The sequence below is a fragment of the Rhineura floridana genome, chromosome 9 (genome assembly GCF_030035675.1).
Source record: "Rhineura floridana isolate rRhiFlo1 chromosome 9, rRhiFlo1.hap2, whole genome shotgun sequence".
Classification (NCBI taxonomy): domain Eukaryota; kingdom Metazoa; phylum Chordata; class Lepidosauria; order Squamata; family Rhineuridae; genus Rhineura; species Rhineura floridana.
Genome location: NC_084488.1, coordinates 68,623,010 through 68,641,174, shown reverse-complemented (window position 1 = coordinate 68,641,174; position 18,165 = coordinate 68,623,010). Strand labels below are relative to the sequence as shown.

Below are 18,165 nucleotides of genomic sequence, written 5' to 3'. Positions count from 1 at the left end.
GAGTTAATGGAGTGCATCTTAGTGGTATGGGGGATTAAAAATAGATCCCCCAAAATGATTTAACACAGATGTAGTGCTTGCTTCTAAGATCTAACTTAAAGGCAGAATTGAAATAAGTTCATCAACCTCAGAAGGGCTCTACTATATGTAAACATATTGTTTATTATGGGTCCATCACTGAGTTTTAATAATATACATTATTGGTTGATAAAGGCCTTATAGTTATACAAAACTAGCTAACTGCCCATCAGTCAAATTACATCTGACAAGTGGGGAAGTGAAGATGAACATGAATACTGAAGAGGAGGGAAGGAGCTACTGGTCTAACATCTTTCCTTACAGCAGCAACAGCCTCAGAAAGCTGGCAAACATGGAATCATCTCTGCAAACTCATTGAGGGTTCCAGTATTGCAACCACCACGAACAAGGCAGAGCACTTCTCCATTACTGTCAGCTTTATGTACAAAATGCTATCAATAACAAAAGATTAGAACACCAATATTTCTTCTTCTTCTTTTAGAGTTTTAAATAAATATTAGCAGGACCAAGACAGCTATAGATTAATTAAAAATGTAGACAGGAATGTACTGTTGAATTTTTGTTTATGTTTCTGGCAGACCATTCAATTTGTTTTTCATTCATTATTCTCTCGTTTATTTTTGTTTCTCCTTTGTTACTGTTTTTGTGGTTGTTTCTCATTCATTTCTTCCTATGTACATAAAATAGTAACCTGTCACACTAGTGCTCTTGCACGCATACACAGCTGGCTCTGACTGAAAACTCTCAGTCCTCAGTACATGCACACATACACATATGGATGACGTGGCCTGCAAGAAGAGGCAAGAGCTCAGGGTGTGTGTGCACACACGCATGCGTGCAAGTGAGTCAGAGAGAGGGAGCCCAGGTGGCTGGAGGGGAGGCCTGTCTGTCTCAGAGGCAGCTACATACAAGCAGCGCCTCTTTCCTTGGGCAGGTGGAGGGCAGAGTTCCTGTGCTTCTTGAGTCCCTTCCCTGGGCCCCGGACTGTGGAGCTTGTGGTTGGTGTCACCTGCCTCCCAGGGGGACTCTTCCAAAGCAAAGCATAGCAGCAAGAAACAACACCTCATTGGTCCTTGCCACCTCTCCTTTTCACTCCTTCCCCCCTTTTTCCTTCCTGATGGGTCGTCGCCATTTCCCATGTCAATTTAAAGGGTGAAATGAAATAGGATAGGATGGGACAGGACAGGGGGAGACTCAAAGGGGGTGGGTGGGAAAGGATTAGGTTCATCAGCGGATTGAGAGGGATGAAGAAGAGCAAGTGAGAACTTCCCCTACTTCCCATGTTGCCCCATGAGGAGAGGCCCTGTACAGCTGGTAACCCCAATAAAGTCCAGTTTAGGGAGCTTCTTTCATTATCCCCTCTCTGCAAAGCAAGGAGGCCCCTTCAGTTTGAGGCTATTCAAAGTAGCTCTGCAGCACTGAGTTGATGGAAAGGACTCATGACTTCTGGCAATCCTTGGCTGGCAATGCTCAGCCTCTCCCGCCCTACAAAGCTATTGAAAAGGAGGAGGGGAAAAGAGAGAGAAGCAAGGGATAAGTTAAAAAGGAGAGGGGGGAAAAGGTCCCCAAAGGAACAGAGCTGAGAATGGGGGGTGGGCACAAAGACTGTGAGCTCCTCTGAAGCAGAGGTCAGTCACTGCATGCTGTTCTATGTGATCCTTTGGTCTTGATCCAATAAGGCAGCTATTAGCTGTGGGAAGTGGAACCTCAATGTGCAGAGGCAGTATATCTGATCTGAGGTGCTGCAAAGAAATCTTGCTTTGTTTTACTAAACAAAGTTATATTTTCATAATATATGTCAACCAGTTAATATATTTCAGTAAGTCGGATAATCCATAATGTATACCTTATCTTTGTGAAAGGGTAAGAGGAAAGAAAATGGGTGTGTGTGCAAATGGGGGGGTTGCAGAATAGCAGGGAAGAGGAGGGATGGAAATGGGAGTGGTTTATGTACAAAGGGAAGTCGAGAAGAGAAGGGGATGCAAAAGGGGTCGTGAAAAGTGGGAGGCAGCAGTGTCAGAATGGGGATGAAGGTGAAAATGGATATAAAAGGGGCTGCAGAACAGAAGGGGAGGATGGCTTCATAATTGGGCAGAAAGTGAAAAGGGGGCTTAGTAGTTGCAATTGTGGGAGAAGGAAGATGCAGGAGGTTACTGGCTTCTTTCAGTGCATTTCTTAACAAACAGCCTCACTACTGCTTGAAGTGGAGTCAGCAAGCCAGGGGAAATACTTCCTGCAGAGTAAACCTGTGCATGCTTATGCAAAAGTAATCCTGGGGCTTACCTCCAAATAAGTGTGCTTAGGATTGCACCCTTTGGGGAGGAGCCCTTTCATGCTGCAATCCTATGCCCCCTTACCTGGGAGTAAGAGCTACTGCACTGAATGGGGCCTTCTTCTGAGTAGACATATATAAGACTCCAGCTTTCTGAAAAAATTGTGGAGAAATTAAATTATAAAGATTAAATATTAGGGACGGGTGAAGAGAGGGTTGGTGCTGCCTGCATTCCACTGAGTAGCCATTTAGTTGAGTAGCACTTGCTCTCAACTTTGGTGGTACAGCCTAAGGGTGGTTGTTGCTACAGTAGGGCCCCACTCATATGGCGAGTTATGTTCCAGACCTCTGCCTAAAAGCAAAACCCGCTGAAAAGTGGAACTCCGTCAGTAAAATGGTGCGCGATGCCCAAAAAATGCCGTAAAAGCGGAACAAGCACCATATGACTGGGGCCTTACTCTAACTGAAAGCCGCCGTATTAGCGGAATGCCGAAAAGCGGGCTGCCATAAAGTGGGGCCCTACTGTACACCATTTATATTCCATCTTTTCCTCAAGCGACTCAAGGTAGCATACATGGTTCTCCTTCCTATAACATCCTTCCAACAACCCTGTGAGGTAGGTTAGGCTGAGAATCATTGACTGGCTCAAACTCACTCAGTGAACTTAATGATAAAGTGGGGATTTGAATCCTGATCTGTGCCGATGCTGCGTTATATAGAAATATTAATACCCTCAATTTGCTGTCAAGCCGCACCCCCTCATGGCAGCAATTTTGTGTCAAAACATACCCCTGCAGCCTGGTGCCCACAGTACTCTCTCAAAATTCCAAATGTGTTGCTTGGCCCAGAAGCTTGGTGCCCACTGCTCTAAGGGGTTGCGGGTTGGCAAGGCTGGGGGAGTGGCAGGAGTTTGTGAGGAGGAGAAGAGCTCTGACATTGGGGATGTAAAGGAGGAGGTTAGCAACGGGCTCTGCAATTCCCTGCTCTTCTCCTTTGCACTTCCAACATCAATCTAATCATGTAAATGGGGGTTAGCAGCATGGGATAGGTGGGGCAGGTGAGCGAAGCAAGCAGGGGTGCAGCCCCTAGTAATTTCTATTTGTTAAATTTGAGCCACATGCTGTATTCTGATGCCTATAATGTTGGTATTTTCCATCCAAATGACATAATTTTGCAGGTCTTTTATTAATTCTCCTACAGTGTCAGACCTGCAGGTTTCAGACAGGTTACACAAAGAGCCTCCATTTAAAATGTAAATCAATGCAGGCTGACATATTTAAGCTGGACAGAGTTCATAGCCCCTTTCACACAATTATTGGACAGTAGGTCTGCAATGATTTATTATTTATTTATTATTTATTTATTTGTTACATTTATACCTCGTCTTTCTTTTCGTGATAGAAACTCAAGGCGGCTTACATATGGTTCCAGGCGGTCTCCCATCCAGGCACTGATCAGACCTGACCCTGTTTAGCTTCAGCAGGGTGCTGGCCTCATGTGCCTTCAGACCATAGCCTGAGACTTTGCCCCCAAGATCACATGGCTTCCTTACTCTGCTGAGTCTGGAAGTCTGCAAGGGGGAAGCAATAGAAAGCCTCTTATCAGTTTTAGAAATGAAGAAGACATGGGAGAAATGAACAAAAGGATTTTAATTTTTTCTACAGTTTAATTTGGTTTCTTTAAAAAAGCAAATTAGATACAAATGGGGTTGCATTTGTTTTATTTTTAATTTGATTTAGAAACAAAGGTGCCCATCCCTGGTCTATGAAATTGTTTTAAAACAATAAACACAATGGGTGATGTGGCTTAACAGCAAAAAAGGTACACTCTAAGAAGTTAGAAAAGATGTGTAGAGCAATCCAAACTAAAGGAAGCTAATTTAACTCACAGCAGGTTAAATTATTCCAAACTCTGTTCAGGAGTGAGGCTACTGCTGGCTGAACTGGCCCAAGTCTGGCAGAGGGAAAACAAGCCTTTAAAATAGAGTTTGACTCACACCACCATTTTTACCACTGTAACTCCCACTGCGTTGCTAGGTCACATGACCAAGCTGAACAGAGTTTGGAACAGGGGTAGGTCTCCCAGCTATCCCGCCGTGCCCCTTTCTCGGGATTTACCACAGCCTTGGTACAGCCAGCTTTGGCTGAGCTGTCTGAGCCCCAGCTGAGCCAGGATGGAGGACCTATGCTGGTATAACTCCAGCTGAGCCTATATGAGGGACTTTAGCCAGCAACACCTCGGCTGAGCCCAGGCTCAGCCAGAGATCTACCTATTCCAAACTCTGCTCATTTCAGGGGGTTTGGATTGTTTCCTAAGTATTCTAAGATATAATTCCAGTTTACAACTGTGATACTTGGAAGGACTCATTTTTAGAATTAGGGTTTGAATGTTTATTTTGGAATTATTTTAAAACATGGGAAAGAGGACCAGGCTGAAGTATGACAGCCTGAAAGGATAAAATGCTATTTATACTACTCCAAAGTGTAGTAGCTGTTATAGGTCTTTTTACCATTTGGGTCCCAAACCAGCCTCAGTCCAAGTAGGAGCACTCTCAGGGGCTTAGAACATACAGCAGATAAAGGCTCTAACTACAAACTGAAACACACCCAGGGAACTGTGCACAATATTCTGGGTAAAAAGAATAAAGTACTGAAGGATGACCTCTCTCAACTATCATCTGGCGTCACTTCATATATTTGCCCCACTGCGCACAATCCTGCACAGACTTTAAAAGACAAGGAGCAACTGTGATTTAGAACAATTCTTAGAAGCAGCAGCCCAACTTGAAGACAGATTTGATTAAATACCGATCTTTTTGTTCAAGGAGCAATGTTTAAAATGCTGTGGGCATTTCAACAGCAGGACTGCTTGAATTTAAAAGCCTTCAGCTAACAGGAGTCTGGAAGAAAAACAGATTTCATGACAGGACCTGAACCAAATTACTAAGCAGCAAACTGTGCACAGAATATAGCTTACCTTTTAACCGAGGACTGTGCACATACATTCTCTGAAGATGTAGATTGATTGGAACAAATTCTAAGGTCTTTTCCCCTTTACTGCAGCTTGATTTGAAGGAAGAGCCTGGAAAGCAAAAGTGTAAAGAATCATTATTTGAAATGCCCACCAGATGTCTTGTCTTAAAATGCCAGAAAAGCACTTCCACAATGACAGCATTTTAAAATTACCTTTAATGTGTTACTGTGCATTAAGAAAAAAACAATGGTTTGCTAACTGTCTCTCTCAGCATGTACTTCAAATGCAGTTGACAAAATAGCTTTTAATTCACATAACAAACTAATGTTTATGTCTCACCCACCTCCTGCTTAGTGATAGATGTTCTTAATGTCTAAAATCAGTACACAGCATGTTTGAAATGAGGCCACATTTGAACTACATTTACAAGAAGAGGGCTTGCAACAAAATGTTACAGTGAGGAATGCTTCTGTTGAGGGCTTTATGCCATTCCACCACCACCCCGGTTTTTGCACGGATTCCCACCACCACCAGTTAGTCAGAATTCTGTACCAATTCACTCTCCTCAGTGGGGTTTTTTGGGGGGGATGGGGGAAGAACAATGTGCTCAATTTCAGCAACATTAAAATATCCAATTTTTCTATTGATTTCCATGGGCAGCTTAATTCCATCTCTGGGGACATTTTAAAATAGCTTCCAGCGGAGGCTGGTGGCTCCAATGTCAGTGGGGCAATGAATCCAGGTTTTAGTCTGAATTTGTCAAGAAGTGGTCTAATGTGCTTTCAGCATCTTGGACAACTCCTTGAAAGTTCAGACTAAAACCTGGAGTCGATTCACTGCCCTGCTGACATTGGAGCCACCAGCCTCCACTGATAGTTCTCAATGTGAACCAATGTGAGCTGGATCTCTCTACCCTTCATGTGACTCTTCATTTTTTCTCCTTTTTGAGCCACACCATCCCACCCCCCCTGCTGTATTCCACTCTCAAAGTTAATTTTCTGTGCTCACTGAGCATGCTCAGTCCTCAATTAGCTGTTTTTAGGGGGCCCTTCCTTAGGGATTCCCCCCCTAAACTTTTCTTTGTACTTTTGCAAGCAAGCAAACAAACAAATCTGTCAAAGCCTCCCTCTTCTGTCTGGATTAAAGATATGAAGGCCTGGGAACAAAACTGGGAAAATTAGGGAGTGGGAAAGGGGTATTTTCTGGCCTTCACAACTCCAGCCTAGGTGCTGCCATTTTGCCTACATAAGTGTGGTCACTTTCTACTCAAGTTCACAAATAGAATATGAGATTAATGTGCTAAACACACTAGGGACATGGATCTTGAGAGTACCTCAGGGGCAGCACTCCATTTAGCTCTACTAAATTCCTTTCAAGAAAGAATTTCTTTATAAAAATGAGTGGGCAACCTGCTCACGCATGATCACACAGGCAAGTACTTCCCTAGGTTGGATCCTGAGAACCCTGAACATAAGGAAGCTCATGGAAGGGGCTTCCTTCTGCTTGTAGTTCTGAGGATCCGCCCCACCCCACTTCTGCATCTTCAGATCATGGGAAGCTGCAATCTATCAAGAATTTCAAACAGGAATCAATACAGCACAAAAAATACTGGTATGCATTTGTTATATCACTGATGACTTGCACACTGTTTCTATTACTATCTACAGTCAGGAAGAGATTTAACTGTAGGACTTATTTGAGGCCTGAAGTAGCCCTCTGGATGGTACAATTTGTATATGGGTTTGTGTGAATCAGATTTGAGTGCAGAGCAACTGTAGCAAGAGCAAAGCAGGAGAGTGGAGGCACTAAGTACAATGCTAGCCATACTGACAGGACCAGAGGCTACACCCTCGCATTGGTGCAACCGTAAAACGTGGATGACCAACTCCCACCACATTGCAAATATATTATTAAGCATTTATATAATGCATATTTTATGTAAATAACCTTTACAACAGGGCTGTAATGTAGGATAGTATTATTAACCTCATGTTACAGTCAGGACTCTGAACCTTAGTCATAGATACCTTGGAAGCTTTTATGCTGAAAGGCAGGATACAAGTTTGTTAAGTAAATTAGTTATTTTCCTATTGCCGGCTAATGAATTTGTGGCTGAGATCTGGATTATACCCTTGGTCTCTACAGTGCATCAGATGCGTCCACAGCCTCTATAAAGCACCCAAACAACCATGGAATGCTATACTGCTACTATGGCCTAGTTTGGGCATGCTATTGCACTTGTGTGCTCTGCTCTCACAACACCAGCCCTTTCCCCCTCCCTTCCTGATGTGCCATGTTAAGCCAGGAAGTTTATATAGTAAATATGGTTACCAGGTTCAGAGCAAGCCAGGGTCTTAAACCATGGTTTGAAGTTGATCCAAGATTGTAGTTTGTTGCAAAACTGGTAACCACAATTCCCAAGTTTGGAAAAAAATGGGAAATGATGGTTAACTGGAGCTAACCATATCACTCTAAAAAAGGAGGACAGAGGGAGTGGGTAACACAGAGGGAGTGGGTAACACAGGATCATTCATATCTTATTAAGCCAAGATATGTATGTTTGAATGGGACCTATGTATCACACTGCCACAGGCATTCACTTATTTCCTGATTGCTAAGGGATGGTGTTAGTAACAGGACCATAAGATCTATACAACAAATAGCAGGCCTTCATACACCATAGACTTGTCTGGTGTTTCATATAGGAAAAAAAGCTAGCTTGCATGAGTTCACAAGGAGATGCAGCCTTCTGCAAGCACCTCTAGGACTAGGCTGTCTAAAATAAACCATGTAAGAGTTATGTATAATTCTGTTATTCTGTAAAATAAACCATGTAAGCTCTGGGCTCATATGTGTGTATGTTTTAAAAAAGCTAATAGGATTTTTTTACATCAGCAAATATAACAAATTTAATGAGTTTCTCAGCGAATCCATGGAAAACAAATTTAAAATTTGTAATTATGAGCTTTGGTGGTACAAGCCTTTTTCTAAGCTTTTAAACCTATCTAGCAAAAGAAAGTAAATGACATGTAGTCATTTACATCTTCAGTCAGAGCAAATATAATTTCTGGTACTGAACTTTGTTACATCTCAGATGGGAGTTATTCAAAATGATGCAATTCCATTTCTGACCCTAAGTAGGTCTGAGTTTGGCTAAGTTACCTGGAAGAGAAACCATCTGAGAAAAGAAGCAGCTCTGACCTCCTTGAAGGTAGGATGTTATACAAACTAGTGTGGGGATCTGTGCAGGGATGTATGTATCTCTAGCCATGCGTTTGGTGGTAGAGAATATTTGTATGTTTAATACAAGTGCCAACAGACTGTGCTGAGTAATTACGGTGTGAAAGCAGGGATGGTGGGAGCGCAGGTCCATGCTACTAAATGCTTCATACTACTAAGTACTAAGCCAGGTGCTCCCTAATTGGTAAAGGTGATATAATTGGGGAAGCTGCCATGTGAAAGCGCCCTTAGAAAAGAGATGGAGGAATGTGTCAACTCCTCACATGCTCTACCCATCAGAAGTGCTGCACTGCATAGCTGAATTATAACCAACAATCTCAAGTCCACAGCTGAATAATATACAGAGATAACACATTCACAACACACTCTGCAAAAGAAATAGTGGTGCAAGATCAATGGTGGGAACTTGCCAAAGAGTCTGATGACAGACTGGCTGTCCCATAAACTCTATGGCAGGTGTGGGAAACTGTAGGTTCTTTAGATGTTGCTAAACTACAACTCCCATCATTATTAATGTAGAATGACAAAGCATCAAATAATTACTTCAGCTGCTCAGTGAGAACATTTTCATACCTGTATACTTCCCAAGTTCTGCAAGCATATTTTGGTAGAGGGCTAACATTTGATCACAGTGTGCAATAACACTTTTGCGCATATTGTCCCAATGTGGAGCAAGCTCCCCAAGTTCATTAAGATCCTGATTCCTAGGGCAGAAGGAAAAACAAAACCATGGCATCAGTCCCATGGCACAAAAAATGTATAACTACTAAAGAAACAGTTCAACAGCTAATTAAATTATTTCAGTCTTTATCTACCCACATAACCCCCACCATAGCTCAGTTGTAGAGCACATGCTAATCCTCACCTGGCATCTCCAGGTAGGAGTAAGAAAGACTTCTGTCTGAAATGCTGGAGAGCCACTGTCAGTCACAGTAGACAATGATGAATTAGGTGGACTATTTATTTATTTATAGGTTTATATCCCACCCTTTCTCCCAATAGGAGCCCAGGGTGACTAATGGTGAGAATCAGTATAAGGCAGCTTCCTACAATATTCCTAAATTGCATGGAGAAAAAGATTGAAGCTGAGACTGCCTTGTCGTACACCACCTCTGAACCTCTGAAGGGGGCACTCAAATCTGTGTCTCCCACATCCAAGTCTGATCTCATGCTGTAGATATTAAGATTTTGTGAAATATTACCTTTTGGTTAATATTTAGTTTTTATTTTCATTTAAAATGTTTCTTAAAACACTCTTCATCAAAAGATTTCAGGGCAGTTTAGAAAAATGTGAATAAAATTCAGATGGCCTAGAAGTACAATTTAAAACCAACAAATAAACATAAGAAAAGACAAGTCCATTTTTTTTAAAAAAAGCTAAAAACAGAATAAAGCACAATTCCATAAAAAACCTGTAATCTAAAATGCCTGGACTAATAGGTCTTTACCTGGTGCCAGAAAGCCAGGTGTGTCTCCTTAGGGAGAGCATTGCAAAGTCAGGGCTCCACCACAAAAATTCCCTGTTCTTCGTGGAAGCATAGTGTACCTCTATGCTTGAAGGTGCTTGGAGCCTCTTCAGAAGATCTTAAGACATGGACAAGTTGGTATGGCAAGAGACACTCCTTCAGTTATTTGGATTCCAAGCCTTTAAAGGTAAGCACCAACACCTTAAACTGGGCTCTGGAGCAAATAAGCAGCTGATAGATGCAATATGAATGACTCTGGCTGTACCTGTCAACATTCTAGCGTCTGAGTTCAGCACTAACAGAAGGTATTGGGTTGTTTTTAAGGGCAGCCTCATATATAATGTGGGAGTATACCAGAACATGGATAACTGTGGCTAGGCTATCCCTATTCAGGAACAGTTGTAGCAGGCAAATCAGCCAAAGCTAGTAAAAGGCATTTGGGCCATTGAAACCACCTGGACCTCAAGTGACAATGATGGATGAAGGAGTACCACAAAACTGCATATCTGAGCTTCCATAGGAAATGAAACCCTGTCCACAGCAGTATTAACATCAGTTTCCCAGACCCAAGAACAATCCACCTACAGTGCCTCCATTTTGTCAAAATTCAACTTGTTTATTGGCCCTCACCCATCCCACGACCAAGTCTAGATGCTAACTCACAAAGGTCTCATAATAGTGATGGAAGTCATCACTATTATGGTTTCTAATGACCTTTTATGTGAGAATAAATTGTTTTCTGTCTATGTCCGATTGTTCATTTAGTGCAAAACATGGTTTAAGAGTCTAGGAGAAGGAAACCCATTGCAGCAGCAGCGGCAGCGTGGCACTGGATTGCACAGAATCACATCCCAAATTTAGATAACTTCATCTATAGCATATGAGCAGCATATATATATTTTTTAGTTTAAAAGAATGGTCCCCAGATTTTTTCCCCTGCAGACCATTTGAAAATTGCTGAGGGTCTTGGCAGACCAGTTAATAATTTTCTCCTTGTTGTACCAATTGCAATGTGCTGTGTATGATTTTCATTGTGTTTTTAGACATGTCACAGATCACCTGAATGAAGCTCACAGACCACTAGTGGTCCACAGACCACACTTCGGGAACCTCTGGTTTAAAACAAATCAAAGCATTAGGTTAAGCAAAACTCCTATTTTCTCTCAAAACATATCATACTGGGATGCATTTCTGACCTCATTAATCTCTATTCTCGCAACTGTATCTGCTTAGTGCAAATGTCAGTGTCATGGAAAACAATCATGTCACTGAATTACAAAAGGAAATTCTTTAGCAAGTTACCATTTTTTTTGTTCAGTCTTTTGGAACCTGGCCTGGCTGAAATGGAGATTATTCCAATGTTGTCTGAAAGCATACCACACAATTTTACTGCTAAAGCTATGACAGTTTTGCTGTGCACTTGGGTGCTACCTCCTCTAGTTCTGTTGTGCTAGAAGAACTTCCTGTGAATGATGAAGCACTTGGAGCTGAATATCCCTCAGTATGTCTACTTCACCCTGGCCCTCTCAGCAGGTGAAGGCTTGTTGGGTGAGGCTGTTGAGCTATCTAATGCTAACTCTAATACATTTCTGAGGTAAGAAGTGGTGTTGTTACTTAATGAAAACTCATTTGTAAGGTTATTTAAAAAACCCTAATGCTGGGTAACTGTAGACTAATATCTAATCTGCCTTTTCTAACCAATGCGGTTAAGTGGGGATCAGCTTATCAGTTCAAGGCTAAAATGGATTATCTTCATTTATTTCAATATAGATTTGGTACAATTAAATCATCAATATAGATGAGTATGCAGATAGCCTCAGTCACCGTTACAGAGGTCCTATAACAGAAGACAAACAGGGGGAGTGTGACCATGTTGATTCTTTGGGATCTCTTGGCAGCTTTTGATAGCATGAGCAGCTTATGTGCAGGATGAGTCTGAGACGAGTGCTCTGCAGGGGTGTTGTGGGAGGTGGTAAGAAAGCAGTTATTACTTTGGCTTTGGAGATGGACAGAAACTGCGAGTTCAACTAGAAGCAGTCATGGTGGCAGTGGTACTGATATTTTATTATGCTATATGTTTTTACTGTAATCCATTTTGGGGATTTTGCCCCCAAAGCAGTATATATAGTGCTTTGCAAAAGTAATCAGACCATTTACCAATGCTCTCATATTACTGAATTACAAATGGTATATTGTAATTTCGTTCTGTATGATATTTTGTTTTGAAACACTGAAACTCAAAATCAATTATTGTAAGGTGACATTGGTTTTATGTTGGGAAATGTTTGTAAGAAACATAAAAAACTGAAACATGTTGCTTGCATAAGCATTCAATCTCCACACAATAATATTTGGTAGAGCCACCTTTTGCTGCAATAACAGCTTTAACTCTTTTGGGGTAGGTATGTACCAGCTTTGCACACAGTGTCAAAGGAATTTTGGCCCATTCTTCGTGGCAAATTCGCTTAAGGTCGTTCAGATTAGCTGGAAGTCGCTTGTGGACTGCAAGTCTCAAAGAGCACCACTGATTCTCAATGGGATTCAGATCAGGACTTTGACTGGGCCATTGTAAGACATTCACCTTTTTGTTCTTGAGCCACTCCAATCTTGCTTTGGCCTTGTGCTTGGGATCATTGTCCTGATGAAAAGTGAATTTCCTCCCAAGCTCCAGTTTTTTAGTGGAATGAAGCAGGTTCGCTTGCAGTATTTCCCTGTATTTTGCTCCATTCTTCCTTCATTTTTAACAAGATGCCCAGTCTCTGCTGATGAGAACCATCCCCACAACATGATGTGCCACCACCATACTTCACTGCAGGGATGGTGTGTGTCTTGAGGCACGGGCAGTGTTAGGTTTGCGCCACAAATAGCACTTTGAGTTCTGGCTGAAAAGCTCTATCTTGGTCCCATCTGACCACAAAACCTTTTCCCACATTGCAGCTGGGGCACGCTCATGCTTTCTGGCAAACTCCAAACTGGGAGCTTCCACAGCACAGGGGTTGAATACTTATGCATGCAACATGTTTCAGTTTTTTATGTTTCTTACAACATTTCCCAACATAAAACCAGTGTCACCTTACAAATTGATATTGAGTTTCAGTGTTTTAAAATAAAATATCATACAGAACGAAATTACAATGTAATTTCCATAATATGAAAGCATTGGTCAGGGGTCTTATTACTTTTGCAAGGCACTGTACATTTAAAGTAAAGCACTGTGGCGCTACACTGTTGCTATCTCACAACCTCATAAGGGGAATTGCTTGCTGTTATTTGTAGATAATTCAAATGTCACAAAAGTCTGCAGTGGTCTCTCATTCAAATAAAATTAAATCCTCTAGCATTGTCCTTGGACTTGTCACTACTCAGGGTAATGGAACAATACACTTATTCTCCAGGAACTAGATGGCCTGGGTCTGAGGTATTTAAGGAAATATCTTCAATACATTCCATCCTAACTCTCCATTCCTTGTGATTTAATATGTCTCCAGTGATCTTTATCAGTAGATCCAATAGATTTCACTGGGGGTGCCACCTCCAATGCGTGTAAAATTTGTCAGAAAAACAATGTTATTTATCAGAAAAACAATGTTATTTAGGGGTGGTAGTCATGCTATGGAATTTCCTTCCAGGATACATGTGTCAGATCCACTCCACTGCAATATTTAGGACAATATTAAGGTCTTTCTATTGTGCCAAGCCTTCTGATTTCCCAATATGAACACTGTTTATTATATAGGTATTAGATTGTATTTTGTAATCATCTTGTTAATCACAATTTTATATTTTATTACATTTTGTGATAATCTGCTCTGAGGGCAATAGGGCCAGGATATCTGAAGGGCTAGCACCTACCTACTGAGGTCTTCAGCAGAAACACCCTCAGAATTACGTCAAAGTTGTGACAAAGGAGAGGGCCTTCTCTGTGGCTGCACCAAACCTCTGGAACTCTCTCCCAAAATAAACTTACCTTGCTTTCCTCCTTAATGGCTTTCTGCTATTTTGGGTAAAACCTCTAAGGAAAGGCCTTTACCATTTATTTTAACTTGTTGAAAGTTAAAATTAGTAATAGATGCTTTTATTTTCTTATCTTTTTATTCTCCTTTTAGTGCTTTTTTAAAACTGTTATACTTCTTTCACTGTTTTACAGAGCAATCCAACTCAGGGGAAGCCAGCATAAGTCGTGCTGGAGCAAGAGAAGCCGGTGTAAAGTTCTACTGCATCCAATTGCCATTCAGGAGCATCTGGGTTGGCTGAATGCTGGTTCAGCCAGGAGCTGTGCACAGGGACCAGAAAGTAAAAGCCTGCTCTCCCAAATACCCCTAACAGGGAGTAAGCCCTCTCCATTGACTTCTAGACCGACATTTTTCTCGGTATTATTCTAGCCAGGATTGGGACCTGCAGGAGTGCTCTGAACATGAGTTGGATGTAGCTTAAGTCCCCTTACCTCGGCCCCTCCCCTAACATGCCCCCAACATGCCTGTTTTTCAGGCCTTATGCCAGCTTACACTGGCTCCACTCGTGCTGGTCTTGGCTGAGCTAGCTGGGTCCTGGCTGAGCTGGTCTGAGGGACTTATGCTGGCATAGCCCCATTAAGTCAGCCAGCTCAGCTGGAGATCCACTGCACCCAACTGCCCCCAGCTCAGCATAAATGCAAGTTGGATTGCACCCTTACTTGCTGTTAGATACTGTAAGCTCTGTCGAGGAAATGAAATGTTTTAAATAAAAGAAATATGTAAGTGTAAATGCTACACACTCTCTCTGTGTGTAAAAAAATAAAATGGGTCTGACTTTGAGCTCTGCCTGGATAGGCCACTGTTTGGGGATCACATGAATCCTAAAGGACAAGTTTTATACAAAGTTTGCCAGAATTTGGAAGTTATATTCTCAGAAGGCCCCATCTTAAAGGCTAATCTGAAATCATGAGCAGGTGGCTAAATGTTGCATAAAACATTGAAAATCCTCATTGTATAAGTGCTAAACCCGTCTTTCAATTCAGATGCATGCTTTTCTCATTAACTTCTACTGGGAATTGTTTACATATTTTTGAAGGCATGCTATAGCTCTCAATATCTTCTTAAAACACTCTTTCCATGATGACTTTACTAGATTTACATCAAGCTTCACATACTGCTTAGTTTGCATATCCCAGTAGGACAGGATGATCTTGTATGCTTATAGTATCTAGCCATATTGCAAAATAATGGAATAGAAGAAATAGCACATTCAGTGGAGTGAGGGTTTCATAAAAAAACCCTCTGATATTAAAAATATTTTGAAAGTACATTTTTATTGAATTGCTTTTTAGTCATAGCTGTGTGACAACTTAAAAAGAACCTTTAATCTTTTATTAATTATAAACTGTACACTGTACAGTTACAAACTGTACATTTAGCCCTTATTATTTGTGTTTCAGAGAACCAGTGGGATGTGTGGTTAAGGTGTTGGACTATGACCTGGGAGACCAGGGTTCGAATCCCCACACAGCCATGAAGCTCACTGGGTGACCTTGGGCCAGTCACTGCCTCTCAGCCTCAGAGGAAGACAATCGTAAACCACCTCTGAATACCGCTTACCATGAAAACCCTATTCATAAGGTCACCATAAGTCAGAAATGACTTGAAGGCAGTCCATTTCAATTTTTTCATTTGTGTTTCTTTGTAGCGTTAGTATAACAATAATCAACTAAGGTCAAAGAAAGAAGCATGGTAATATCTAAATCTATAATGCTTTTCTCTTAATGACTAACATTAATTTCATTCTGTTTAAGTCTATGCCTATAGCAAGATTAATGGATTGATGACTATCAGAATGTCCTATTTACAACCACTAACTTCCACCACTGAAAATAAGCATTCATGATTTGGGTGCCTGGAACAATGTAATTAAACTGGCCAAAGGGTTTCATTATGTTAATCAATTTAACACTCGTTCACAACTGGCAATCCCACCCCATATATACGGTCTGCCTAGTAAACGTCGCAAGACATCACCCTAAGGGTCGGAAACGACTCGCACTATAAGTGCGGGGACACCTTTACCTTTTACACACTGGCTACCTACCACAGATGTTAACTGCCTAAATTTGATACTTGCACAAGTTCAACTGAGCTGGGATTAAAATGATTATAGATACTATGAAGAAACACAATTAGGATGACAAGTAAAATTGTACATTTTATAGATTTTTATAAATTGCTATAAATAAAGATCATAAGGTTGCTATCATAGTACCTTTTAAGTTTATCTATATAACGCATACCACGTTTTTCACGTCTCAAAGCAGTTTACAAAATAAAAAAATAAAATATACAATGTACCAAATTAAAACATAGATTAGAACACCAGAAAAGAAGATTAGAGCAACATTCATAGCACAAAGGCTTCCTGAAATAAAACCATTTTGATCTGACATCTGCCACTTTGGAGGGAGGGTGTATGCCTGGTATCTACTGGGAGAGTTGGACACACTATGCTAAAGGTACAACTCCTTGTTGACAAGAGTCATGCTTTTGGACCAGGGGGAGGGTAACACCATCTGTTCTTGGATCTGATTGGATGTGGGGGAGAAAGAGAGCTTCATGGGAGGGCTGCTCTTTATAAAGGACAAGACAGAAAGAACTGTCACTGAAATCAGCTGTAACTTTAAGAACTTGTGCCTGAGCTTGCTTTTCCTTTTTTCCTCTCATTGTTTTGTCCTTGTATGCCATGTCTTTTCAGATTGTAAGTCTGAGACCAAGAACAATCTTAGAACTGATTTTTGTAAGCCACTCTGAGAGTTTTTGGATAAAGAGCATGGTATAAATGTTGTAAATAAATAAATAATAAATAAATAATACTTTCTGTCTAATTCAATTTAAATTGGTACACAAACTATAACCATATCAGACTTATTTTTAACTTTTATTGCCTCACATTTGGAAAATTCTTTCTGTGGATTTTAAATCCTTTTAATAATAAAACTTCTGGCTACAGGTCTGAGTTCAATGTTAATAGACAATGGAAGTCCTAATGTCCATGTAGCTTTGAGGGAGCACTGAGACTCAAGCTGGGAACCTTTCTTTCTGTATGCTGCTATCCCACATGATGAGCTATCAGAAGTGCAGCTTGGAACATCTCAGTAGTCTTATGCTCTGGAGTGGCCCCACCCACTTTAGCTGGCCACTAGATCTGCCTGGACAGCAACAAGATCTTGGTAAGGTTGCTTTGCAGTGGTGTCTGGTGCCCACTGGAACAGGTAGGATGGAAGGAAAGGAGGCCAACAGAGGGTAGAGGTCTACAGCATTCATTTAAAGCATATGACTTCCCCCAAAGAATCCTGGGAACTGTAGTTTGTTAAGGATACTTGGAATTGTAGCTCTGTGACAGGTAAACCACTACAGTGGCCAGGACGCTTCGGGGGAAGCCATAACTGTTAAAGTGCTATAAATGTGCTTTATATGTATGGTTTGGATGTGACGAATGACAGATAGAGTCAGAGCCAACAGCAGGCAGAGGCAACTAACTCTACCTTTGTCCCAATTCTTCTCCCTGCTGAGTTCTACAAGGGGAACACTGAGATGAAGCTGACAGCCAGTACCATTTCCTGGTGTGGTTGGTGGGGCAGTGGCCCATTTGCCCTAATGGACTAACCAAAACTGTTCTTGTGCACTCCTCTGCACTGACTCCTGGCTTTGTCCTTTGGCACCAGCTCAACTCCCAGTTTCTGGTGTACCTCTGGCAGCTGCGTACAGCTTAGTCTTGATAATAGCAGACTGAATAGGTTGCACCCTGGATTTCTAACAGTGAATTCAGGGGTTTCAGTCAACTTCTATTATCAATATCAAGAAGGCAGTTTTACAGCTTGCTTTTACTTTTTTGTACTGTTTCCTTACCTTCTCATATCCTCCTTTATGTGCAGGCTGATGAGTTCCTTGGGAATATGAAAAGAAAGAGTGCTCTCAGACATCTGTTCTCGTACACACATCCACTTGTTGTCAGAAGTGGGGAATCTATATAATTTACAGATTGGATTTTTTAACACTGCAAAAGGGGAAAAAATGACGGGGTTGTTTAATTGTGGCTATATTTTTGTAGAAAAGCCATCACAGTGGTTTATTAGTGAAGTAATGTATATACATACACAAACACACACCGGTTTAAAAAATGAATGTCTGTAAATAAATCCACCGTGCCTTT

The 18,165-nt window shown here is 41.3% G+C and overlaps 1 protein-coding gene across 14 annotated transcripts in view; it reads right to left on the bottom strand.

Moving 5' to 3' along the window:
* Nucleotides 1-18,165, bottom strand: part of INPP4B (inositol polyphosphate-4-phosphatase type II B) — a 444,727-nt gene that overhangs the window by 120,213 nt on the left and 306,349 nt on the right. For all 14 annotated transcript variants that reach the window (XR_009757936.1, XM_061584849.1, XM_061584844.1 and 11 more), the window contains 3 exons: nt 17,862-18,009; nt 9,098-9,228; nt 5,288-5,392 (listed from right to left, as the gene is read on the bottom strand). Coding sequence is in view for 13 of the 14 variants with exons in the window: in XM_061584849.1 (XP_061440833.1) it covers nt 5,288-5,392; nt 9,098-9,228; nt 17,862-18,009 (384 nt within the window). In the remaining variant the exon portion in view is untranslated. The remainder of the gene's footprint in view (nt 1-5,287; nt 5,393-9,097; nt 9,229-17,861; nt 18,010-18,165) is intronic.